This window comes from Emys orbicularis, chromosome 1 (genome assembly GCF_028017835.1).
Source record: "Emys orbicularis isolate rEmyOrb1 chromosome 1, rEmyOrb1.hap1, whole genome shotgun sequence".
Taxonomy (NCBI): Eukaryota; Metazoa; Chordata; order Testudines; family Emydidae; genus Emys; species Emys orbicularis.
This window is the reverse complement of record NC_088683.1, coordinates 255,620,216-255,647,826: the sequence shown is the minus strand read 5'-3', so window position 1 is coordinate 255,647,826 and position 27,611 is coordinate 255,620,216. Positions and strand designations below refer to the sequence as shown.

The 27,611-nt window shown below is 46.0% G+C and overlaps 1 protein-coding gene across 1 annotated transcript; it reads right to left on the bottom strand.

The window, feature by feature from the left end:
* Window positions 1–11,066: 11,066 nt before the first annotated feature.
* On the bottom strand, window positions 11,067–23,715 carry LOC135893669 (F-box only protein 36-like). Its single transcript, XM_065421581.1, has 4 exons — window positions 23,620–23,715; window positions 21,592–21,700; window positions 17,271–17,443; window positions 11,067–11,231 (listed from the first exon to the last, which is right to left on the bottom strand). Exons 1-4 carry the CDS (start codon window positions 23,713–23,715, stop codon window positions 11,067–11,069), a joined length of 543 nt encoding a protein of 180 aa, XP_065277653.1.
* Between the last annotated feature and the right edge of the window lie 3,896 nt (window positions 23,716–27,611).

The following is a 27,611-nucleotide window of genomic DNA, read 5'->3' as shown; positions in this document are numbered from 1 at the left end:
GAGCCACTGGCAGGAGGCGGCAGAGGACCCTGCGCAGGACCCTACGCATTGGTCTTTCTGGACCGCGTGGGCGTATCACCAGGCGCAAGGGGCTCCACCATCAGCCTCTCGCTCGGCACGCTCTGAGCCCAGAGTCCCGGAGGCCACCATCTCCCGTCCTCCCCCAGGGGGCATGGAGGCTCCCGTGCCTACACCACCTCAGGCCCTGGGTCCAGGGGCAGGCGATGCTCCGCTTCAGGGACCCTTAGAACAGGACCCTCCGTTAGACCCCTTGCCCCCTGAGGAATCCTCCTCATCTTCCCCGGATGAGGCGGTGGCGGGTACAACAACCTCGGGCCCGCCCCCGATAGATCTTCGTGCCCACCAGGACCTATTACGTAGGGTGGCGCGTAATATGGACCTCCAGGCGGAGGAGATAGTAGAGGTGCAGGACCCGGTGGTGAGCATCCTCTCGGCTGATGCCCCATCCCGGGTGGCATTACCAATAATTCGGACGATTCAGGCTAATGCCACTATCATATGGCAAACTCCTGCCTCTATTCCACCCACAGCCAGAGGGGTAGAAAGGAAGTACTTCGTCCCTTCCAAGGACTATGAGTACTTATATACTCATCCCCCACCGTGTTCACTAGTGGTGTCATCGGTAAACGCAAGAGAGCATCACGGCCAGCAGGCTGCAGCGCCCAAATCGAAGGACGCTAAGCACTTCGATTTGTTCGGGCGTAAGGTGTACTCGGCGGGAGGGCTGCAGCTCAGAGCGGCAAACCAGCAGGCGCTCTTGAGCCGCTACAACTTTAACTCATGGAACTCCATGGGGAAATTCAAAGAGTTGGTTCCCCAGGACTCAAGGGAAGAGTTCGGGGCCTTAGTGGAGGAGGGTAAGAAGGTGGCGAGGACCTCCTTACAAGCCTCATTGGACATAGCGGACTCGGCCGCCAGGACGCTGGCATCAGGTATCGCCATGCAGCGAGTCTCCTGGCTCCAGGTCTCGGGCTTGCCGCCGGAACTGCAGCAGACCCTGCAGGATTTACCTTTCGAGGACCAGGGGCTGTTCTCAGAGAAGACGGACTCTCGGCTGCAGACCCTCAAGGACTCGAGAACGATCATGCGCTCCCTGGGGATGCATGTCCCAGGGCCCCAGCGCAGACCCTTTAGGCCCCAGCCTCAAAGGTTCTATCCTCCCGCGCCTCGTCCGAGACAGGACTTAGCCAGAAGGCGGGGACGAGGTGGTAGGCGAAGGTCGACCGGCCCTCAACCCGGTCAGAACCAGGGCCCGCCTAGACCACCTTCAGGTCCTAGGCAAAACTTTTGAAGGTGCGGTCGAGGACGGCGCCCCAGCCACTACCCAGGATCCATCTCCCTCCTTTCGGGATCGCCTCTCCCGTTTCCACCGTGCTTGGTCCCTCATAACATCAGACTGTTGGGTCCTTCGCACAGTGGAGAGGGGTTACGCTATCCAATTTTCTTCGTTCCCCCCCTCCCACCCCCCTCCCCGTCCCTCTTCAGGGACCCTTCTCACGAGCATCTCCTTATACAGGAGGTTTTTGGCCTCCTATCTATGGGAGCCATAGAGGAGGTGCCACCAGAGTTAAGGGGCAGGGGGTTTTATTCCCGCTACTTCCTGATCCCCAAGTCAAAAGGGGGTCTGCGACCCATTTTAGACTTACGCGGACTCAACAAATTCATAGTAAAGTTGAAGTTCCGCATGGTCTCCTTGGGGACCATTATCCCTTCGTTGGATCCTGGAGACTGGTTCGCCGCCCTCGACATGAAGGACGCATATTTTCATATAGCGATCTATCCCCCTCACAGGCGCTTCCTTCGATTTGTGGTAAACAAGGTGCACTACCAATTTGCAGTCCTTCCCTTCGGCTTGTCCGCGGCTCCGAGAGTGTTCACAAAGTTTATGGCTGTCGTGGCAGCATACCTTCGTCGACAAGGGATACAGGTGTTCCCGTATTTAGACGACTGGCTGGTACGCGGCCGCACCAGAGAGCAAGTTCAAGCTCACGTCCACATAATAGTACAAACATTCCACGAGTTGGGCATTCTACTCAACAAAGAGAAGTCCACTCTAGAGCCAACCCAGAGGATAGAATTTATTGGGGCAGTCCTAGACTCCAGACTTGCCCGAGCTATTCTACCAGACAATCGCTTTCATACCGTCACAAGCATCATTCGAGGGCTCAGGGCCTTTCCGATTACCACAATAAGGACGTGCCTTGCCCTATTGGGTCACATGGCCTCTTGCACTTATGTAACCAGGCACGCCAGACTTCGACTTCGCCCACTGCAGGCCTGGGTATCGTCAGTGTACCGCCCTCATCAACACAGCCTAAACATGGTGGTCACGATCCCGACCTCGGTCCTGGCCTCTCTCACTTGGTGGCTGGACCGCAAGGCGGTTTGCGCAGGAGTGCCATTCCACGCCCCTCAACCCTCCCTGCACCTGGTCACGGACGCCTCATCTCTAGGTTGGGGCGCTCACCTTCGGGAGCACCATACCCAGGGAATGTGGACCGCACCCCAACTAGCCCTGCACATCAATGTTCGAGAGCTGATGGCGGTGCGCCTGGCCTGTCAGGCATTTCTCAGTCTCCTACAGGGCCGTTGTGTGTTAGTCCTCACCGACAACACCACGGCCAGGTTTTACATCAACAAGCAAGGAGGAGCCCGGTCGTCGCTTCTATGCCAAGAGGCCATTCGCCTGTGGGAATTCTGCATCGCCCACTCAATACATCTCACGGCATCGTTCCTTCCTGGAGTCCAGAACACGCTAGCGGACCGTCTCAGCAGGTCCTTCCAGAGGCACGAGTGGTCGATTCACCCGGACATCATCTATTCCGTCTTCCAGAGGTGGGGATTTCCCCAGGTCGACCTGTTCGCATCTCGAGCCAACAGGAAGTGCCACGCGTTCTGCTCCCTGCAAGGGCGATCTCTGGGCTCCCTGTCGGACGCGTTCCTTCTAACCTGGAAGGACCACCTGTTCTACGCTTTCCCTCCATTTCCACTGGTCCACAGGGTACTGCTCAAGCTATGCAGAGGCCAGGCACGGGTGATTCTAGTCGCTCAGGCTTGGCCAAGGCAGCACTGGTACACCACGCTTCTGGAGCTATCGGTTCAAACACCGATCACGCTTCCCTTGTGCCCAGATCTGATCTCTCAGGACCACGGCCGACTATATCACCCCGACCTACAATCGCTCCACCTCACAGCGTGGATGCTCCATGGCTGAATCGGACAGAGCGGCAATGCTCGCATTCCGTCCAACAGATTCTGCTGGGAAGTAGAAAGCCCTCTACACGGTCCACTTACTTAGCCAAGTGGAAACAGTTCTCCTGTTGGTGCGAGCAACGAGCCACGCCCCCCTTGCAGGCGCCTATTCCTCTTATACTTGAATATCTCCTATCCCTAAAACAGCAGGGCTTGGCAATATCTTCGGTCAGGGTTCACCTGGCCGCTATTTCAGCGTTCCACCCAGGAGAACTCGCTTCCTCGGTCTTCTCTAACCCGATGGTCGTTAGATTCCTCAAGGGCTTAGACCGACTGTACCCACAGCAACGCCAGCCCGTTCCGACGTGGGATCTCAACCTGGTTCTCTCAAAGCTCCCAGGGCCTCCGTTCGAGCCATTGGCTACCTGTTCACTCCTGTACCTATCTTGGAAGACAGCCTTCCTTGTAGCCATCACTTCAGCAAGACGTGTTTCTGAACTCAGGGCGCTTACGTCTGAGCCTCCATACACTGTGTTCCATAAGGACAAGGTGCAGCTTCGCCCCCACCCTGCCTTTCTTCCCAAGGTAGTTTCACCTTTTCACGTGAACCAGGATATATTTCTCCCGGACTTCCATCCTAAGCCACACGCTACTCGTCAAGACCAGCGTATGCATTCCTTGGACGTACGCAGGGCCCTGGCTTTCTATATTGACCGTACAAAGCCGTTTAGGAAGACGACACAACTCTTCGTTGCAGTGGCCGACCGGATGAAAGGCTCACCGGTCTCCTCACAGTGCCTGTCCTCTTGGATCACGTCCTGTATTCGTGCTTGCTACGACCTGGCCGGTGTCCCAACGCCGCGCCTCACCGCTCACTCCACGAGGGCCCAGGCCTCCTCGACTGCCTTCCTGGCTCAAGTCCCGATCCACGACATTTGTAGAGCTGCAGTTTGGTCGTCAGTCCACACATTCGCCGCTCACTATGCGCTGGTACAGCAATCCAGAGACGATGCTGCATTCGGATCAGCGGTTTTGCACACAGCGATGTCTCACTCCGACCCCACCACCTAGGTAAGGCTTGGGAGTCACCTAATTGGAATCGATATGAGCAAGCACTCGAAGAAGAAAAGACGGTTACTCACCTTTGTAACTGTTGTTCTTCGAGATGTGTTGCTCATATCCATTCCAAACCCGCCCCCCTTCCCCACTGTCGGAGTAGCCGGCAAGAAGGAACTGAGGGGGCGCTGGGTCGGCTGGGGTATATATCCAGCGCCGTGAAGGCGCCACTCCAGGGGGCTCCACAGCCGACCCACCGGGTGTTGCTAGGGTAGAAAATTCTCCGACGATCGTGCACGCGGTGCGCGCACACCTAATTGGAATGGATATGAGCAACACATCTCGAAGAACAACAGTTACAAAGGTGAGTAACCGTCTTTTTTCAAGCTGTGTGGACCAATCTCACTGTGACACTATACCTCGGGGGAGCACCCTGTAACCCCCATTTTCCTCATTTATATATAATTGTGATCTTGCATATAAAGCATGCCATGTAAGATACAGTAACTCCTCACTTAACGTTGTAGTTATGTTCCTGAAAAATGTGACTTTAAGCGAAACGATGTTAAGCGAATCCAATTTCCCCATAAGAATTAATATAAATGGGGGGGTTAGGTTCCAGGGAAATTTTTTTCACCAGACAAAAAACTATATATATTTTATTTATATATATATACACACACAGTATATGTTTTAAACAAACAATTTAATACTGTTCATAGCTATGATGATTGTGAAGCTTGGTTGAGGTGGTGAAGTTAGAGGGTGGAAGAGGATGGGATATTTCCCAGGGAATGCCTTGCTGCTAAATCAGTGGGTCTCAAACTTTTGTACTGGTGACCCCTTTCACATAGTAAGCCTCTGAGTGCGACCCCCCATATAAATTAAAAATACTTTTTTATATATTTAACACCATTATAAATGCTGGAGGCAAAGCAGGATTTGGACTGGAGGCTGACAGCTCGTGACCCCCCATGTAATAACCTCATGACCCCCTGAGGGGTCCCGACCCCCAGTTTGAGAACTCCTGTGCTAAATGATGAACTAGCACTCGTCTGAGTCCTCAAGGGTTAACACATTATTGTTAATGTAGCCTCTCATTCTACAAGGCAGCAGGAATGGAGGGGAGGGGAGATAGCATAGCAGACAGAGACAGACACACACCTTGTGTGTGGGAGAGAGAGAGAGAGAAATGCACACTGCCCCTTTAAGTAAGCTGACCCACTCTTAAGTGCATTGTCTTTTTAAGTGGATCAGGAAGTTGAGACAGCAGCTGCTGCCCCAGCCTCTCTCTCCCGTGTCCCCACCCTGCTCTATATGGAGAAGAAGGGGTAAGCGGGGTGTAGGAGCAGGGGAGAGGGGGACACCTGACATTAGCCCCCACCTTCCCCCCCCCTCCTGCACAGCAAGCAGGAGGCTCGGGGAGCAGCTCCAAGGCAGAGGGCAGGAGCAGCACATGGCAGTGGGGGGAGGGATAGCTGCAATTGCTAGCCTGCTGGCAGCTGCTGCACAGGGAACTTAGAGGAGCGGGGAGCGATAGGGGGAGCTGATAGGGGGGCTGCCGGTCCACCCTGGTTCCAAGCCCCCACCAGCTAGCTGCAACAGGCTGCTCTTCCTGCAAGCAGTGGACAAAGCAGACGGCTGCCAAATGACGTTAGAAGGGAGCATTGCACAACTTTAAACGAGCACGTTCCCTAATTGATCAGCAATGTAACAACGAAACAACGTTAACCGGGACGACTTTAAGTGAGGAGTTACTGTATCAGGGAAAAGGTTATGATCTGCTGCAAATCACTGTTGTATCTAAATATGTATATCATTAGTGCATATGAAGTTATGAGACTGTGTAGTATGGTTGTCACTAAAACATGCTGTAAGTTGGGGAATCGGCCAGATATTAGCTCCCCAGAGACAACAGCAAGGAAAGTAACCAACACCCAGGTGGGTTTCGAACAACCATCAACAGCCATTGTCCAGCAAGGGAGCTACACAAGGCCACACCAGGGGAATTGCTCAACCTTGCCTGGGGACTCAGCAATGCACACCAGACATGCCTGGACTTGTGTTCTCCAGGCACATGGGACTAAGGGTATAAAACAGAATACAGTGGTCCCATGCTTGGCCATTTCTCCTCTCCCCACCTACGCTGCAAGCAACAAGGACACTCAGAAGACTGAAGACTCCAACAGAGGAGACTGGCCCAGGTTTCAAAGGTGAAACCTGTATATTATGAACTGCAGTATCCATTGGGATGAGAAAAACTGCTTAATCTAGATGTTGCCCAATCTAATAGGGTTGAGAGTTTAGACTGCATGCTTATATTTTATTTTTATTTTGGTAACCACTCTGACTTTTTGCCTATCACTTATAATCACTTAAAATCTATCTTTTGTAATCAATAAACTTGTTTTACTGTTTATCTTTACCAGTGAGTTTGCCTGAAGTGTTTGGTAAATTGTTCAGGTTTACAAAGGTTGGTGTATATCCACTTTCCATTGATGAAGTAGTGAACCAATTAATAAACTCGCACTGCTCATCTTGAGCTGTGCAAAATGGTATATTCCTGAGGTACCGTACTGGGAGCTGGGGGTATTTGGCTGGTACCTTTCTCTGTGTGATTCATGAGCGGCTCTGGGAGCATTTGTGCAATCTAGCTGGATGTGGGGCTCCACATGCTGTTGTGCTGAGTGATAACAGCTCCTGGAGGGGTTTGCTGCTTGTCACTAGCAAAGCATTGTGAGAGACAGCCCAGGCTGGAGAGATAAGGGGGCACAGTGGTCCCACAGCCCCAGGTTGTACCCCAGGGATCCCATCACAATCACCCATCACTGTTGGGTCCTGAAAATAATCCAAGTGGGATACTGAATTCAGTTGAAAGCCCTCCCTCCCCATTCATCCTCCCTGTTCATTTTCAGGGACTCCTCTCATGAGAGACTATTACAACAGGATGTTGAGAGCCTTCTTACTGTAAGACCAACAGAAGAAGTGCCTCTTTAATACAAGGGAAAAGGTATTTATTCCTGTTACTTTTTAATTCCTAAGAAAAAAAGGAGAATGGCATCTTATTCTGGATTTAAGGGAATTGAAAACCTTTATTCATTATATCTAGCGCAGAATGGTGAGCTTTGCCTCAATTATCCCATCTCTAGATCTTCAGAGATGAGATGCAAGGCTGGATGAAGTCCATATACCTTCCCAGCAGTTATCATAACAATATTCCTTATTCCTCTACATGTCCTAAAATTCTTAGATTGGTGGAAAATCCCTGATCAGGTATGCAAAGGTGTCCCATTTTTTCTCCCCCACTTCCCTCAAAGACAGTAGTGACAGATTCCTCTAACCTTGGCTGGGGAGCATACCTAGAACATCAATGTCAGGGTCTGCGGTCTTGAGAGGATACCACATAAATATGTTAGAACTCAGAGTGATTTGTTGTTTCTTCCTTTGATTCAAGGCAGGACGGTGCAGGTGATGATATACACCACCACAGCAATGTTCTGTATGAACAGATAAAGAGCAGGATCATATTCTCTGTATGAAGAAGCAGCCTGCCTGTGGAATTGAGGCATCTGTTACCACATCAGCCTGACAGCTGTGTACCTATCAGGACTAAAGACCACTCTAGCAGATGGCCTGAGCAGGTAGTTTTCAGATTACCATGACTTGACAATAAAGGACTCTATCATTCTGAAAGGTTTTTGAAAGTGGGACCAGCCCCACATGGACTTGTTTGCAACAGAAACAAAGAAAAAATTACCCACCTTTTTACTCCAGGGGAGTCCCAAGTCCAGGAGCCCTCTCGGATACATTCCTCACTCCTTGGACACTGCATCGAATGTATGCATATTTCCCAATTCCTCTTACACTGAGAGTTTTAAGGAAACTCAAATAAGAATCTGTGGTAATGATCCAGATAGCACCAGATTGGCTCAGACAATTCGGATATCAAGACCTCATGAGAGTCAATTCAACTTCCAAAACTTTGCCAGTAAGTCCAGACATAGTCTCCCTGAGCATCTTGCATCTGAACCTGACCTCTCTATGGCTCATAGCCTGACTGTAGGCTGGCAGACTCCCATGAAGAGATCTTGTTCTAAGGATGTCAAAAATATTCTCAGACAAAGTAGAAGGGAATCTAAAAAAATCACCTATGCAGCAAAGCAGGAAAAGTTCTGCCTTTGGGCACAGCAACACAGTATTTCTCCAACAGAATTAGATGATCCTAATATTCTGGACTACGTAACATAATTAAAAAGATCAGGACTTTCTATCAGGGTGTACCTGGCAGTCATATCAGTGTACCTTTCTCTGATACAGAACCACACAGTTTTCACATCATACAGTGGCTAGATTTCTTAAAGGCCTCAGACATGTGTTCCCACCTTTTACCCTCTTGGGATCTCAGTATGGTTCTAGCTGTGTTGGTGGATCTTCCCTGTGAGCACCTGACATAGTGACGGGCTGAAGGGATGAGTTATCTGATTCTGATAGAGTCCGTCACACGTATCTATACTGCTACCCCAGAGGTAACTTCAGTATTACCAGCCCCAAGTATTCACAGTCAGGAGTTGCCCCTCCTGATTTTTTTTTAATATTACAAACTTGGAGTTCTTTTTATTTGACTCCTGGGTTCTGAACATCTAAGGTATACACTGGGCATGCTTTCAAACTTTTCTCTGCAGCCAGAAGGGGTCAAAACCTGTTGTTTTGTTTTAAATAAAAGTTGAGGTGCTCAAATAATCCCTTTACTTCAGGAGCTGAGGCTTAAAAAGACACCAAATAGCACAAGACTCAATAATAAAATTGCAAGTGTTGGCAATGCTGTAACTAGCCCTGCAATTCATAAAAATACTTTAAGAACGTGTCTCACATGCTCTGTCGTACCAAGTTTCTTGAGTCTCATGGTGGCTCTGCAGTCATGGCCCCCACAGTATAGGCTGGGAGCTGCTCTAACTTCTACAAGGGTACAGTACCTAAGTGGCCATATGACAGCCGAGCATATCAGCCACAGCCCTTCCCTCCCCATGACTCATGCCAAGTGCTAGGGCTAAATGGAGACGGTGGTTTGGGGGCTGGCCACACCTGCTCTGTGCCAGCTGAGAGCTCTGTCACACCAGGGGAACTATCAGCTGGCCAGATCTGCCTGCTTTATGGGGCCAGGGTTTTTGCATTGGAATGAAACAGATTGCACCAAAATCACAGATATTTTCAAAAAATGTGCACGAGACAGGACAGCCCAAGGTTTTCTGAAAAGGCTTCATCCCCTGTCCCACCTCCACCGTTGTTCAAAGGACGCAAGAGGAGCACGCTCTTACAGTGTCAATATGCTCTGTTTATTTTTTAATCTACATATCCACAGTAAATTGACTTAATTTTTTTCTGAGAAATTTAGCCTCCCCCCTTGGTTATATTTATGAGAAACTGTTTTTCTTTAGATGGCAGAATAAATGAAATAGGTTTCCCAGTCCTTGATCCACTCCTCTCTTAAGCATATGCTCCCCAAGGGTTTTTATTATTAATTATTATTATTATTTCCCCTGGTAGGTCCTTGTTAAAATCTTCAGGAGCATTCCCATTGCTATGCAAAGACTCTGCTGGCTGAACTTGCCTCTGCCCCTGCTCAGACTAGCCAGAAAGAACAGCTGCTTGCCTGTTGCCAAGCAACAGCAGTAGGCTCATACTACACCAGCTGACTTGCGCTGAAAATGAGTGTATCTGCCTAGCAACCTGCTGCACTTCCCCAGTGAGGCAATCTGGTAGCACACAAATAAATGCAGATGTGCAGCCAGCCTTCATGCAGAGTACAAATGGTGTGAAAATTTTTATTTCTACCATATTAACTCGCGTTGCACAATGACCCAAACTCACTCTTGCAATTTCATTGACGACGATGGAATTGCATCCACTGACACTACAGCTGAATTTAGTTCACTATGTTGGTTGTAAGAGGTTATACTCTGTGTTTAATAAGAACTTTCAGCATTTTAATGACCAACAGCCATCTCTGTCTGTTGCACCCTTTTTTCACTGAAAACATTACTTATGGGTCAAGTCATCAATATTTTATAGTGGGTAAGTCCTTCTGTATGTAGTGAACCACAATAAGAATATGTGCATCTTAGAAGCTACTTTTTGTAAGGCAGAATGAAGTGGACTGCAAAGGATCATAAAGTAAAATATATTCATGGCCTGAAGCATTTATAAATGCACACTGACTAAATTTCAAAAACTTCCCACTGGCAACTTGAACAACTCAGTTTTCTGATACAGCACCCTTTAAATAGCAGGCCCTAAGTTTTCTACATAAACAAATAAAATAAAATAAATTGCTGTAAGTCATTCCTTCATGTCTTTATTTTTTTCAAAGACTCCTTTAGGCAGGCGTCTGAGTTACACCACGGGTTCGCTTTCAGATTTGTCTAAGTAGTGCCCCAATAGAGCTGTGAATCATCAATAAAACAGTGAAACGGACTATACACAAAAATGATGTTACGTGCACAAAGGAAACACACACACAAAGAGAAAGGTATAAAAATCACTAATCTTTTTCTGATGAATTATTTGTAATAAAGATTTTTTAAAAAATGTAGATGGGAATGAGGTTTTCAAATTAATGGTACCTTTCAGTTTTAACTTGTGAAAGGAAAGCTCTGTGATCTCTTAAACTTCTAGAGAAAATTCATATTTACGTATTATAATTCTCTTTATCTCCACAATAGACTTTTAATAACAATAGCAACATAATATGAAAAAAGATGTGTGGTCTGTCAGTCTAGTCTGATAATTGCCAAACAGTTTTAAAAGAATGTGGTCTGTCTTCTCTGCATCTGCGTCTGATGACTGGGCTTTTGATTGACGTATGTTAGCTTCTTGTAAACTGGGAACCTCATAATCTTCAGATCATGAGTGTGTTTATCTTCTAGCAATCTAATTCTTTCCCAAAGTTCTTCACTGCTACATAACTAAAATAAATATTTGCAATGGTTATTACACAATATACACTTCATTAGGCCATAGTCTGATCTCATTTTAGAACATACTGGTGTAAATCCCAAATCACAGGAGTTACTCCAGATTTAAAGTAGTGTAAATGACCTCAGAATCTGACTCCCTCATAGCTAGTTGGGTTTTTTTGGGGGGGGAGGGGGGGAGAGATAGGGGGTGGTTAGTTGTTTTTGTTTGTTTTTCCTTTACATTATTTTATTGAAGCCAATGGGGAAAAAACTTTGGTTAAAAGTGGCACAAGTTTAGAAGAGATTTGACTGCTAATATCAATACAAATTCTTCTACCTTTTCCAAAATGTCAAGCTAAATAATACCCTTGTTTGGCAAAATATTTCACAACAAGACCAGGGACTAATTTAAGTATAAGTTGTATAAGAAGATGAACATAAGCAACAAAGTAATGTAATTTGGTTCAGTGTCCCGGGTCAACCCCCTCCCAAAGATAAACCTGTAGGAGGGAGGCCCAGGAAGGAAACCTCCATGAGGATCCCCTTGCAGTGATCCCCTCTTCTCCGCTACATCATCCCATGGGGGAGGGAAGACAGGAGCTTGGCCCCACCATGGGAAAGGCATTTGGGCCCACTTCTAAGCCTGGGGGATAAGTAGGAGGAGGTCAGGCCATTCATGCAGAGGCCCTGTGCTGCTGCACTAGCTCCAGACCCTGGCAGCACACTCCAATGGCTGGCTGCTTTTGGCAACCACTGGGAGAAGGCTCTGCAGAAAATACAGCCTGTATTATCTTCTCTAGGGAATTTCCCTTTGGCTGTAAGGAGGCTGATGTGTGTTCTCCCCACAGCCTATCCCATTTCCATTCCCCATGCATGTTCCAGATCCCAGGGAGAGGCCTCCACTGGGTCCAGAGGAGGCAACTGCCCCTCCTTCCACATGTGTTCTGTGTGCAGCTCTTAAGGGGACAGTGTGGGACACTGGGTGTGCAGAACAAATGAATTTGCACTCTGTGCATACCAAACCCTGGCATACGTGATTACAATGCCTATTGAAGCCAGTTGGCCTGCTTCTGATCTCCCATCCAGATGAAACAAGAGTAAGTCCACTGAAGTAAATGGAATTCCTTAGTAAAAACAGGGTGAGATCAGCATCATGATATCAGTAGAAGATGAACTTCCTTATCTTAGAGCTGAATTTGTCCTGTGGGAGTGATGTGGTGGATGTAAGTTTAAACTTGTTGTGGGAAGCTGCTTTAACTTGCATCCCCTGTTAGTTCCTGTTGCTACAGTTCCCTATACCTTCATCTCCTTGGGGTGTATGTTTCTGGTTTGCACATCTGCTGAATGCCAAACGGTGCAATTGCCACTTATGCCAGTTTTATTGAATGAAATTATTTACATCTGTGAAGGGACATGCCCTTGCTCTACGGGAGAAGAGATTCATGAGCTCTTCTGGGCCTATTCAGCCCTAATGAGGCACACCTGCAAGACTTATTCTGCCTGGAGGGGAGGAGCTTAAAAAGGAAAACCTGCCACAGGAAGGGGTGAACAGGGAGAAGGCTGCTTAGCTTTAGAGACTGCTGATAACAGAGACAGGTCAGCTGAGAAGGAGACAGTCACAGACTGTGCTGCTCCCAAAGCTGCACAGGCCAGCTGCAAAGCAGTACGTCCCAAGAGGAGGGGCTGAAGGTAGCCCCACTAACAGGCAATAGATCCTGATAGACCAAGCACATAGAGCTGAGTCCAGAAAGACCACCTGAGAGACAGGCCACCTCTGCCTGTCTTGGTGTCACCCAGACTGCCCTCTCTCCTAAGGGAAAGGGGAGAGGACCTTACTCTTGCTTATTTGTGTGACTCAGATAACCCCTCATGTTATGAACTGGGTGGGGGGGACAGTATAAATGATGGACAGTGGGATCTGGAGGGGGTTGAGGGAGCCCTTGCCCCCCACAATATCTTACTCTACAAAATGTACCCAAAGGAAGGGGAAATGCCCCTGGTCCAGTGCCAGCATGGGGGCTGAGGAAATGTACCTTATGCCTTCCCTATTTGGGAGCTGGTTGGTGCTGTCTTGGCCCCTGGCACAGACTAAGGCAGCCCTGAGGATTATCCATATTTGCACCTCCCATTTCCATAGTCCTTGGCCCTTGCGGTAGCAGAAAAATCAGTGTGCCAAAGGGATGTCTGGTCATGCCTCCTCCCACCCACAATGCTCCAACACCCCCCCCCCTTTGCTGGGGGTCCCTATGTGGGTGTGCACAGTGCTGGCATTCAGCTTGGAGCCTTGCAAAAAATGCACCAGCACAGAGGGCCATTCACTGATGTGGGGGAGGGTCTCATGCCTGCCAGATGGCCCTGTGCACCCAGTTCTAACAAACAGGCTGATTATATCTTAAGTTAACCACAAAATATTAGTGGACACTTGAAAATCTGGGTCACCTAGGTCTGATTCTCCTCCCTCATTGTAATCTCGAGTGACTGAAGTCAATGAAGTAACATTTCTGCAAAACTCTTGTACCTGAGAGCACAATCAGGCCCACTACCTTCTCCTTTGAACGTGTTCTGTTTGAATGACTTGATCTCTCAGTAATTAAAATCACTAAAGTGAGAAATGATGATTATAGGGACTAAATGATGCACATTAAATGAAGGCACTGTGTTCATTGGGCTTGCTCAGGGTACTGTAAAATATTCATTGCAAAAACAAAAAAATTGCTGGTAATTTGATTCCTGAATATATCTGGATGCTACCACAAAGATGAAGTGCAAGCTGTAGTACTAGAAGAAGGTTTTATGCAAGTTCTATTTGAGAGCTATAGCTTGTTTTATTTTTCTGCTACCCAGTGTCAAAGCCAGAGATGCACCAGAATAGTAAAAGTTGTTTGTGTGTTGTAACTTCTCTCATACATTGGTTAATGCAGTTGATAATTTTAGATGAAAGAGCCAATGACTAAAGAGAGAAGTAAACTGACTGGGATTCAGAAGAAATAACACTCAGCCCGCCATCTGCTTAACAACATGGATTGCTGTCAACACGCTACCTTGGTGTTCTACTTTGCACTGGTGTAGGAGCTGGATTTTATAATGTACTATGAGAATTAATGTATGATTTGATTTCATCTTGTCAGCCACCCTTTTTGAATAGCAGAAAGGAATGACAGACCAGAACAATCCTTATGACTAATTATGGTCATCCTTTTGTTTTAGAATAAGTTATAAAGCTACTATGGTTTCCTATATGTATTACAAATTAGGAAGAGACAGGATTCTCTATTGTATCTATGTTAAGAAGATTAGAGGAATGTTGAGAGCCTGAAGCCCCAATGTGAATTGTTTTAGTTATAAGATTTAGCAAGGCTTGATTTACAATGTATTCTGCTGAATATACCATACTGCTGTCTGTATACCTTTGAAGGTTTCTGTAAGAGATTGTTTGTGTGAATGAGGAATGCATGCATCAGGAAAAGATAAGGTGTGAAAGCCATCACAAATGTCCAGATGGTCAAGAAGAAGTGAGAGACTTGGAAAGACCAGGAGACAATCAGAAAACATCCATTGTATCCGATGTTAAACATGTTAGCAGCATTGACGACCTCAGAGGTGAGGCAGGCACCCCCGAAGGCGAGACAACAAATAGGAGATAACGATGGGAAGCGGGACAGTAACCATCAAATGATAACACCACTTAAGGACTAATGATTACAGGATGACATTGCAAAATGCATGGACTCAAATGAGAATTTACAACTATAAAGCTGGGGTGTTTTGCCATGGAACTCTGGGTTCAGTCCTGCAAAGCCTCGGAGCATCGTATCACGACCGACAGAACCCAGCTCCACACTCGTGCTCAATCTAGCTGGCCATTAGATTGACTCGAGCTACAACAGAGTGGTAACTATGATCATCACTGGCAGGACTGTGTGTGTGTGTGTGTGTGTGTGTGTGTGTGTGTGTGTGTGTGTGTGTGTGTGTGTGTGTGTCTAAAAAGCTGCTGCTAACTGTGGTATTCTCAATAAATGCTGTGTATTTACCTTCCTCTATAAAGATACCGTGTGCTTTGTATGAGCGTAACACTGGCTCCCCATTGAATATAGGGTGCAACTAAAGGTCTTAGGACTGGCCCTAGTTACCTGAGAGATTACCTCTCCCTCCCATGACCACTATCTTTTATGACAGCAAGGCTGATTAGTGGGGGAGATAGAATTTCACAGACACAGGACCTAGACTATGGAACTCGGCATCAGAAGAGATAGGAATCATCATGAACCGTACGTTATTTACTATATTCACAACTAACTCTTCTACTTAGTTTTCTCTCCATAAATTCTTCATGCATACACATACACAACTAAACTAATCAGCTATTTCTCCTACAAGCTGGGAAGAAAGAGATTTTCATTGTTGTTTTTATATAATTATTATATTATCATTATATTATTTTAATTAAATTAAATGATTAATTAAAATATATTAAATAATTAAAATATATATATATATATATATATTAAACTATTTTAACAGACATTGTGGCATGGTGCTTAGTATGGTGGCTTGTCAGGGTGAGGAGGAGTCACATAAGGACCTAGATAAAGGAAAGGGATATTAAATTATTTGGCCTACGTGCACCCTGTCAACAGCCCTTGATTTGTTTGAGAAAGTAGGATGTTCTGCTAACTTCAACACAAAGGTACAGTGTATATAGCTAGCAAATCCCAGGCCAAGTGCTGTTAGAAGTCCAAAGTGCAGGTCCAATGAGATACTATAGGAAAATAACTGAAACATCTTGACCCTTTGACCGTCTGGCAAGCATTCAATTCTGGCAGTGTGCTGGAACTGCCTCCGGGTAACTGACTTTCAAAGATTTTTGTAGAATGAAACAGGGCCGCCCAGAGGATTCAGGGGGCCTGGGGCAAAGCAATTTCGGGGGCCCCTTCCATAAAAAAAAGTTGCAATACTATAGAATACTATATTCTCGTGGGGGCCCCTGCGGGGCCCGGGGCCTGGGGCAAATTGCCCCACTTGCCCCCCCCTCTGGGCGGCCCTGGAATGAAATAGGTTTCTACAGCACATAGAAATCCTGTCCCATGCTTCCCATAGCAGAACTTCAAAAGAAACCATAACTTCTATCAACCCAATTGCTGCTCTCCAGCTTGGCTAGGCAGCTTTCATGGTAAAGTTTAAGTGAATAACCTGAGTGGCGAACTGGTTTAAGGCTCCCCATTCAGTTGCTAAAGAGCTTATGAGAGGTGGAAAAAACAAAGACAGACAGGGGAAAGGGTTGGTAGGAAAGGTGCAGGGAGAGAATGCAGCTACATTTTAAAAGTGAAACTCTTAGCCCATTGTTGTATATAGCTTGGCGCCGATAGCTACCCCAGTTTGTGTTTGTAAGTTTGTTCCCAGGTGGTTCTAGTAGCTTTGAGTTCAGGTGCTACAATTCCCAGGATGCACCAGGGAGAGAGAGGGAGAGGTGGAAGTGCAGAGGGAAAGGGAAATGAAGAATGGGTTCTGTGAAAGAGTAAGGGGAAGAAACCTTACCTTTGCTGTTATCAAGCTTCCTCAGAGGGGTTCAGATACAAAACACATATTAGATGAGGGTAGAAAAGAAACAGAAAGAGCTAGCAGTTTTCATCTTTTCCCTTCCCCCCGCCCCCCAAGTCCATATGTTTTTAAATCACAATTATAGGGATTTTCTTTTTGATTAGGATTCAAGCTGTCAGTTCTTGTGTTCGGAGGCATGGCTGTGACATCATAAAGGTTCAACTGGCCAAGTGGAATATGGTTTTAGATTATTTGTGTCCATAGCAAGATTCTAATTCCCACTAGCAAGGGAAGATCCTGATACCCCTAAACTGTTCAAAATCCAGATCTGCATTCTCCTACTTAGTCCCATCTCTAGTTATCACAGAAATCAGTGGTGATGGATCCACTGATCACAGTGCCCCTGTGTCAAAAATGATAATGTAAAGCTCCAGCCTTCATAACCTTAAGACTCCTTTCGCTTCAAATTCATTGCAACATCAGTAGTAATGTGAGTACTTATACAATTACCTGCTGAAACTTCTTGCAAGTTTTTGACAGCTGTCTGATGTCATCTGAGTTAAGAAATGACAGGATGTGCATAATCAGGTTATCAGGCATTCGAGTTAGGAAATCATAACATCCCTGACACAAATTCAGCGTGTATTCCAGCATCTTGTTACCAAAGATATTCTGCACTTGCTCTGTGTAAAAAGAAGAAAAGAATAGATACTAAATAAACTGCAGATAAACAGCTCTCTGGAAATGAGTAATTTTAAGCCATGTTCATGAATGCAAGGTCCCGAGCGTGACACTATAATTAGACGAAGGATCCAGCTCTAGGAGCATGTGCACACCCTTGTGTTAGGAGGAAAGAGACTGTGATCTAGCAGGAAAAAGATTACAATTAACAGTAGGGGACAAAAGAGAGGGGGCAGTTTTTAGAGATGTTATGGGAGGAAGAAGCAACAGGATTTGCTGAGAGTCTGGATGGGGCTGGGGGGGGAGGAGATAACTCATGCTCACCTTCTTCAACTCATGGCTATGTGGTGGATAGGACAGCTATAAGGAAGAGGAGAATAAAAAAGGCTGTCTGTACCACAGAAGTCTCTGCACCAGGTCGCATACAGGCTGGGATGGCAAGTTATTATGGGGACTGGCCTGGGAAGGGGGTCACAGGATCGCTATTTATATTGATCCAGTAGCCTCAACACCACATGCAAATGGGAAAGGAGGACTGCAGCCACCACTCTAGCCCATGGACTGGAGAAGTGACCATAGGGAGCTGCACTGCAGCTCAATGTTCTGGCCTGTTTTGGGGTCTGTGGATCTTCTCCCCAACCCACCTGAACTTCTCCCCCACAAACTTGTTTAACTCCCTTAGATCTAAAATAGGCCCGAGACCCCCCTTTCCCTTTGGGGATCAAGAAATATTGGGAGTAAAACCCCTTCCCCCTGAACAATGGAGGGACCTCTATAGCTCCTACAAGGGGAAGTGACTGTATTTCTTGCAGCAACACAGCCTCATGAAGAGGCCACTGAAGAGGGACAGGGAAATGGGATGGGAGGTTAGAAATAAATTGGAGTGTTTATCCCACTTCCACCATGCTTAGAACCTACTGATCTGTTGTGTTGTGGACCCAAGCACTATGGAAGTGGGACAGGTGGTTTGCAAAAATCAGGGAAGAAAAAGATGGCATTCTAAGAACTGGCAGTCTGTTCCTGACCAGCTCATCAAAATGAGGTATTGGAGGATGATGCCTTGATGAACCAGAAGCTGCAGGGGCAGAGGATGCTGGTGGGTGTCTTTAGTAACCTCTGCTCTTCTTCCTTGGCAACCGCTGGGCTTGAGGGGCAAACCCCTGAAATCCCTGGGACTGGTGGGGACAGAAGGCTTTCTGCTTTACTGCTGGGATGTAAATGCCCAGGGACTCTAGGGTTGCTCTAGAGTCCTGGAGACGATGCAGTGTCTTGTCAGTTTTTACAGAGAAGAGCAGTTACTTTTCTAAATAGGGACTGTTTGCTGAACCTCTGGAGGGAGGCCAGAAAATTGCAACCATGACAAGCGTCTCAGAGCGATGGCAGAGGCTATGCCATGAGCTGCAGAATCTGCTGCATCCAGACCAGCCTGCAGATCTGCTCTGGCAACCAACTTGCCCTCCTTGATCAACATGTGGAAATCCTGTTTTGCATCATCTGGGAGCTTGTCCTTGAACTTTAAAACTGTATCCCACATGAAAAATTCTATCACCACAGCAAAACTTTCTCACTTGTAATACCAAGCTGTAACCCACCTGTGGAATAAAGCTTCCTTGCAAGTAAGTCCAACTTCTTGGCCTCTTTGTTCTTCAGGGTTGATTACTGGTGTCCCTGTCTCTCTTTTATTGGCTGCTGAAACTACCAGGGAGCCCCGAGGGGGATGATGATATAGATGTTCGAACCCCCGAGAGAGGATATAGTACTTCCTCTCCACCTTTTTTGCAGTAGGCAGCAAGGGAACTGGGGTCTGCCAAAGAACTTAGTTGGGCTCTAAAATAGTCTCATTAATAGGCAGAGCTATACTAGCTGGGGCCACCGATGTCAAGATGTCCACAAGCCTGTGGGACTTTTCCTAGACCTCCTCTGGGTGGATGTCCAGGGCCAAAGTCATCGTCTTCAACTCCTGATGTGTCCTGAAATCATCAGGAGTCAGAGAAATAGGGTCTGCCACAATTGCCTCATCAAGGGAATGAGGAAGAGGGTGCCATTGGTTCTGGGGGCTGGTCTAGTTCCCATTCTTCTCAGACTTGCCTGTAAGAAGGGCCCTGAACCTCTTCGGTGCTGGGCCTGGTACTGATGCAAGGTGTTTGCAGTGTCAATGCTCCTGACAGCCAGTAGGCAGAGTCAGCGGAAGGGGATGTGAGGACACTCTAGATTGAGGGGGAAACCTCCACAGGTTCCAAAAGGGCAAGCTTCCATAATAATTAAAAGTGGAATAATAAGGGTGAATTGCCCAGGCATGTCAAATGAAAGATGTAGAGTTTTCTTCAGCAGAATGAACACAGGCCATTTCCTTGTCTTAGAACACTATGCTGCAATAGAAATGCCGTAGACCATTGCATACTGAAAGCATGTCAGTTCCTTATATAAACACCAGCTACCTCAGAAGAAAACACTTTGAAATGTAAGTATCACATTTGTCACAAAAGGCATAAGGGTTTTCAATGTGTGTTTAAGACATGTACAATGATTAATGGATTTCTCCACAGCGACTGTACCATATGGGGTTACATGTTTATTGCCCTGTTCATTACAACCATCACCATGTAACAAAAACAAACAGATAATTCTAAAAGAACTGACTGATCCAAAAAAGGATTTAAATTAATTAAAATAGTCCTATTGACTATATTGCACACCACTACATTTAGCTTTGTTATGTCAAGCGTCTCACTATGAGAAAAACTTAATTTGTTAATATAGATAATTGTATTGCTTCTACATGGGCACGAAGGATAAATCCTGGTCTGCAAATTATGTCCAAGGATCTTCTATATAACTGACATTGTTGGGGCGGGGGGAGGGAAGAGACAGACACATGATAGATATTCCATAAATTGGAATCTATGAAATAGTATAAAATGATTTCAGGAATGAGTTGTGGATTTGAGGATAAAGTTTTTTACCCAGGTAAAAAGAAGGGTATATGTGACAGGGTGTGCATACCCCGCACTAGACAAGAAAGGGTTAACCCCACATTATGGGTGGCGGAAGTCCCACCCCCTCAGACCCTGCTGGGTATGCTCCGATTGCTGCCTCAGTATAAAAGGGACCAGCCAACTCATTCTAGGCTGGTCACCGAGGAGGGAGGATGCTTGGTGGAGGTTCCAGCCCAGGAACCACTTCAGCACTTGATTGCAGCAACCAGCAATGCCGAGGACCAGACTGGAGACCTGTTGCCTATGGCCGGCCAACCGGAGTCGGAGTCCCAGGAAACTACCTGCATTGAGGAGCTCAGAGACCCTGACAGAGTACAGATCCCGGCTTCAGGAGACACAGTAGGAAGTTGCCCAGGGAGGCGGTGTGACTGGTATCTCCCACCCAAGGAAGGTCAGTCAGAGTGTTGCGGTAGGAGCCCTGCTGACTGGATGGTGACCACACTTGCCATTGACAGGGCCCAGGGCTGGGAACCGGTGGAGCAGGGAGGGCCCAGGTCCCTCTACCCCAGATGTCACCCCCCCTGGGTTGTGGCCCCTGACTCCAGCCATTAGGCCCTGCAGCCCTGATCCCAAGAGCAGCTATATTGACTCTGGCCATTAGGCCATACTGCCTTGCCCCCAGGGCAGCCATATTGACTCTGGCCCTTAGGCCATACTGCCTTGCCCCCAGGGCAGCCATATTGACTCTGGCCCTTAGGCCATACTGCCTTGCCCCCAGGGCAGCCATATTGACTCTGGCCCTTAGGCTGTACTGCTTTGTCTCCGAGGGCAGCCATATTGACTCTGGCCATTAGGCCATACTGCCTTGTCCCCGAGGGCAGCCATATTGACTCTGGCCATTAGGCCATATTGCCTTGTGCCCGAGGGCAGCCATATTGTTTCTGGCCATTAGGCCACGCAGCCCCAAACTCAAGAGCTGCCATATTGACTCTAACCTGTGACCCATACTCTCTTAAGCATGAGGACAGTCTGGTAGACTGTAACCGCGGTGCCCCCACACCCACGACCCATCCCAAAATGGGGACGGAGTGTGCATACACCACGACAACATGTAACCCAAAACCAGCAGTGGTATTAGGACATCTATATATCACAGAGGAGAGAGACAACATTAGTCATACTGTTTGTTCTTTGTTTGCTAACTCAATACTTGCTGTGTAACTGTTCATCCAGCAAAAAATCACTGTGGGGTTTCCTCACTTCCTTTGGGAAAATCTTTTCTTGATTAGGCCGCAAGGAAATCCTCCATGACCTCCAGATCACCTACAACAACCAGCACCAAGAAGAATGAGTGTGGATACAGGGACTAAATTCAATTTAATTGAGCCAAAAATAAATTCAAACAAAAACCAGCTATGCCAAGGTCTTTGATCTCATACCGTACAAGAAAAGATACAAATTTAGGACTAGAATCACAAAGAAGCTTTTTATCAATGCTTACCAAAACAATTGTACAGTATAAATCTCTTCCAATACTGCTTTTGGGGGTCACAAAGCTGTAGATGTATGCATCAATTAAACACGCTCATTTGTAAATCAGTGTAAAACAAAACCACACAGCCTCTCTGAAATTATCTACAGGATTTTGTTTCTTTGTTGATGTTTTTAAATTCACCAGCCTAAAAAACTTGAATAAACATCACACACAGTCTTGCACTTGTTTGTCTCTTTATTAACATTATTTTTCTCAATTATGACAAGATTTGTTAAGCACAACTCTTATACCATACATGAAAACAAAAGGAAAGGAACCTAGGACAATACTATACGAAACAAGACATACATGCAGTCCATCGTGCTATCCCATAGTATTCTTCTGTAGAGGCCAGAGAGTCTTATTTCCAGATATAAGGAAGGAAAAATTCTCTGTCAGTACTAAATCTTACTTCGTCAACTATACAAAGAAATCCAAAAGCCCTTCATTGTACTCTTACAGTGAGTTTAAGCTTGATTCTTTGAAAATTTAGCCCTGACTACTGAAAAAATTCTCTCTAAAACAATTTTCTGGAAGATGTGACAGATAAATTTTAAGTTTATCAAGAAACCCGATCTCATATTACAAGCTGATCAGAAAAAAAATTAAACATTTTTTGGGGGAAAAGAAGTGGTCAAAATATCAGTTTTGTTAGAATTTCCAACTGACCTATTTGAGAGACAGTAGAATTAAAGGTGCTTTTTATTCCTATTGTTACCTGGGATCATAGGCGCTAACTCTGCGGGTGCTCCAGGGCTGAAGCACCAATGGAAAAAAAATGGTGGGTGCTTAGCACTCACTGGCAACCCCCTATCAGTGCCTCCCTATCCCCTCAGAGCCTCCCACCAACCAAGATCAGCTGTTCCGTGGCGTGCAGGAGGCGCCAGGGGGAGGAGCGAGGGCCTGGCGCACTTGGGGCAGAGGCAGAGCTGAGGTGGGAAGAGGCAGAGTGGGGGTGGGGCCTTGGGGGAAGGGATGGAGTGGGGGTAGGGCCTGGGGAAGAGTCAGGGCAAGCACCTCCTGGCACATTAGAAACTCGGTGCGTATGCCTGGTGTCCCAGAATGGAAAAGGATGAGAACTATTGGATTAGACATTTTCTAAATATAGGGTAAAACTGTGTATAAGAGTTCAGCTGTGCTGCCTAAGTCACTTTTGAGAATAGGACTTAGACTCCTAAGTAATAGATGCTTTTGAAAATGTTATCCATATACTACAAGGCATACAACATGTGAAAAACAGCCAAGTTTGGACTGCTGCTGGAACCTAGCTTTTGCATTTCTTGAATAAGTGATTTAAGCTCTGCAAGCTTACTGTCATATTAAGACAATTTTTTGCATGTATTGCTATGATGATGTAATATTAGGTTGCTATTGAACTATCAAAACTAACAAAGCAAGGAGTAAAAGTGTCACTACCAACAGCACAGTGAATGTCAGATAATTTACTGCAAGTTTGAAAAAGAAATTCAAATTCACTTTTTTTAAGCATCTTGTTTAGCAAAGCATTAAAGATCAGTCAATACAAATTATAGGACTAAACTTATTTCACAAAAGACATCTTCTGACATTACTGTGAAGCAAAAAAAGGTTGGAAACATTGTGTGATGTTCTATATGCTTTGAATACAAAGCGTAACATTTTTAGAAACACAATTATGAGCTGATGATTTTTTTACAATGCTAATTGAAAGTCAATGAACAATTTTTACCTCTGTTTTGGTGATGGTAAAGTGATGGAAGTCTTTGCTGGGAGAAGGAGCCTGACTATGGATCTCATAAAGTTTATCTTGCAGGAGGGAGGTCATGCTGGCTTTTCCTACTTGCCTGGACTGCAAGACAGATCACAGCCTCACTAGATTGTTTCTATGGACTCTGTGCAGTAAGTGGTTGAACTCAACTTTTTCTATGTTGTTTTATAACAACAAGCATCCACATTCCTGAGGCCAGCCTACTTGAGGGGAGGGCTAAGTGCTGGGCAAATCTCTCCTCAGGAGTACTATGTTCACAGCATTGACTATTACTCTTGAGCTGTCAAAAATTATTAGAGTGCTCTATTAAAAATGAAAGTTAAATAATTGCACAATGTCCACCCTTTGCAGCATAGGTTAGTTTGATTTCATGGCAAGCTTTTTTAGCTATTGAAGACCAGAACTAATCCCATAGGACATTCACATATATGAGAGAGAAAATAAGTCTTTGAAGTCAGTAAAAGGAAAACCGTTGGGAGAGGGAGCTGGATCTAAGCCTGATATCAGTATCACATGATCAGGTTTGTATCCGGACAACTAAGTCCCTGATCCTGCAACTGGATCTATGCGAGTATTGAGATCTGCCCACCCAGATCCACTTGCAGGATCACAGCCATAATCATCTATTGCTGACGCAGGTGGAACTTTCTGCCTGTGCAAAGCGGTTTGGAGCAGGAACCATCATTCACTTCATTTTTAACCTGCTAATAGAAAGGTAGGTGTAGTAGAATCTACTACTTGAAGCTTAATGATGTGAGCTGAGAGTGGCAGCCAGAAGGTGCCAGTTGTGGCTCCCTGATTCAGGGCTGTCCAGCCTTGCATAAAGTCTCTTTATGCAAGCATAGGACTGGGCATGGAAGACCTCAGCTCCGCTATGCTTTTTCTCACCCTCCCCCACCCCCGACAGGTCACCATCCTGATCTGGCATACTCTGAGGAGATTCCTGCTACACAGAGTGAATTCTCTGCTGGGAGTGTACAAGGTGACCTTGTTGAATCAAAGAATCTGGCCCCCAAAGTCTCCATGGGATCAGTTACTTATATGTAAAGCTTTAAATATAAGTTTTCAAATTCATAGGTTTTTTTCTAAAATATTTTGTGTGGTTCAATGCCTTTTTAATTTTGCAATAATGCATTTTCTGGAGTGTGAACAAAAATGCATTAATACAAAATTAAAAGTTACGGTTGTTACATTATGACTCCAGCAACACATTTTGAGCCAGATGCTTGGGAATGTGGCTGTAAGGCATGGTGTCTCCTAAACCATGGTAAGAACCTTTGTGTGACAAATGGGGGGGGGGGGGGGCACATCCTTAAACTTTTATCATAAAAAGCTTATTAATAATTTGGTCTAACTGAATTTTTTTCTCTAGATTATAATTTTAGCAGCATAAAATTACTTGGTGCTCAACAATTTAACTCATTTGTGACATGTTCCTTTTTACACCCATACGTTTCACACTGGGGAGCCCCATTTCCACTTGTAAAGTTCAAAAAAGCAGTAGAGGAATGAGCAACCACCTTCCTGTTGTCTAACAGCATGTCATAGAATCATAGAATATCCGGATTGGAAGGGACCTCAGGAGGTCATCTAGTCCAGCCCCCTGCTCAAAGCAGGACCAATCCCCAACTAAATCATCCCAGACAGGGCTTTGTCACGCCTTACCTTAAAATCCTCCAAGGAAGGAGATTCCACCACCTCCCTAGGTAACCCATTTCAGTGCTTTACCACCCTCCTAGTGAAAAAGTTTTTCCTAATATCCAACCTAAACCTCCCCCACTGCAACTTGAGACCATTACTCCTTGTTCTGTCATCTGCTACCACTGAGAACAGCCTAGATTCATCCTCTTTGGAACCCCCTTTCAGGTAGTTGAAAGCCGCTATCAAATCCTCCCTCATTCTTCTCTTCCGCAGACTAAATAATCCCAGTTCCCTCAGCCTCTCCTCATAAATCATGTGCTCCAGCCCCCTAATCATTTTTGTTGCCCTCCGCTGGACTCTTTCCAATTTTTCCACATCCTTCTTGTAGTGTGGGGCCCAAAACTGGACACAGTACTCCAGATGAGGCCTCACCAATGCCGAATAGAGGGGAATGATCACGTCCCTCAATCTACTGGCAATGCTCCTACTTATACAGCCCAAAATGCCATTGGCCTTCTTGGCAACAAGGGCACACTGTCGACTCATATCCAGCTTCTCGTCCCCTGTAACCCCTAGGTCCTTTTCTGCAGAACTGCTGCCTAGCCACTCGGTCCCTACTCTGTAGCAATGCATGGGATTCTTCCGTCCTTGTTGAACCTCATCAGATTTCTTTGGGCCCAATCCTCCAATTTGTCTAGGTCCCTCTGTATCCTATCCCTACCCTCCAGCGTATCTACCACTCCTCTCAGTTTAGTGTCATCTGCAAACTTGCTGAGGGTGCAATCCATGTCATCCTCCAGTTCATTAATGAAGATATTGAACAAAACCGGCCCCAGGACCGACCCTTGGGGCACTCCGCTTGATACCGGCTGCCAACTAGACATGGGGCCATTGATCACTACCCGTTGAACCTGATGATCTAGCCAGCTTTCTATCCACCTTATAGTCCATTCATCCAGCCCATACTTCTTTAACTTACTGGCAAGAATACTGTGGGAGACTGTATCAAAAGCTTTGCTAAAGTCAAGGAATAACACGTCCACTGCTTTCCCCTCATCCACAGAGCCAGTTATCTCCTCATAGAAGGCAATTAGGTTAGTCAGGCATGACTTGCCCTTCGTGAATCCATGCTGACTGTTCCTGATCACTTTCCTCTCCCCGAAGTGCTTCAAAAAATTTTCGTTGAGGACCTGCTCCATGATTTTTCCAGGGACTGAGGTGAGGCTGACTGGCCTGTAGATCCCCAGATTCTCCTTCTTCCCTTTTTTAAAGATGGGCACTACATTAGCCTTTTTCCAGCCATCCAGGACCTCCCCCGATCACCATGAGTTTTCAAAGACAATGGCCAATGGCTCTGTAATCACATCCGCCAACTCCTTTAGCACCCTCGGCTGCAGTGCATGTCCCTCATAAAGGCCTGTTTTAATGAATTACCATTTATACAAAGTTGCTGGGTGTGGGCAAACCACTTTTAATTGCTCACATACTGCCATAATTTCTAGGCCAATATAAATCTAACTGGGTTCCAGAGAATCCATCTCCATGGCCTACTCTGGGATGCACGCACCTCTATAATTCTCTGCATGGTCCCTTTAAAACTTTTCTATGACACTTTTCTATGCTTCTGCATGCTTGGCTGCAATGTCTTTTTCCATAGCTTTTGTATAGTTCTCCAGACATTGCATTTCCTTAAGAAATGTCTGCCTTATAGTCAGAGCAAAATGACTGAGTTATTTGTAAACAACTCATACAGTGCTTCTCTTTTAAATACTCATTTTGTCTCAGACTTGTATGCTGAAGGAGGGACTCTCAGCTAGTGTAAATCAGTGCAACTCCACTGAAGTCTAGTTTAGCACTATTCTGGCAGAAAGTGGCTGGTTGTAAACACTGACTGACTAAACAGGGCATACATCTAGCAGGACTGATGCAACAAATAATAATCAGGTGACATCTGAGATTCATTACAAGAAGCACTGTTACAGCTACATAGCCCTGAAGAGGCTGGATTCATGTACATATCAGTGGTAATTTAGGGGAGATGGGTGGGTACGATACTCCCCAACTTCTAAACATTACTGGATGCAAAAATGAAGTAAGTTGGAATTTACCATAACTTGTGGGGGGAATAGCATCACTTCTCTTCCAATTTGAGCATTAGTATAAAATGAATCCAGGTAAGGTATATGCAATATCCCTACACTCAATTTACAATGTATCTGTTCTGTCCACTCTCTGCCTGGGTCTTGGAGCTTTTCCAGCAGTTCAGTGCTCTGAAGTAGAATGCCAAACAACATTGTACTTTTAAGACTGCT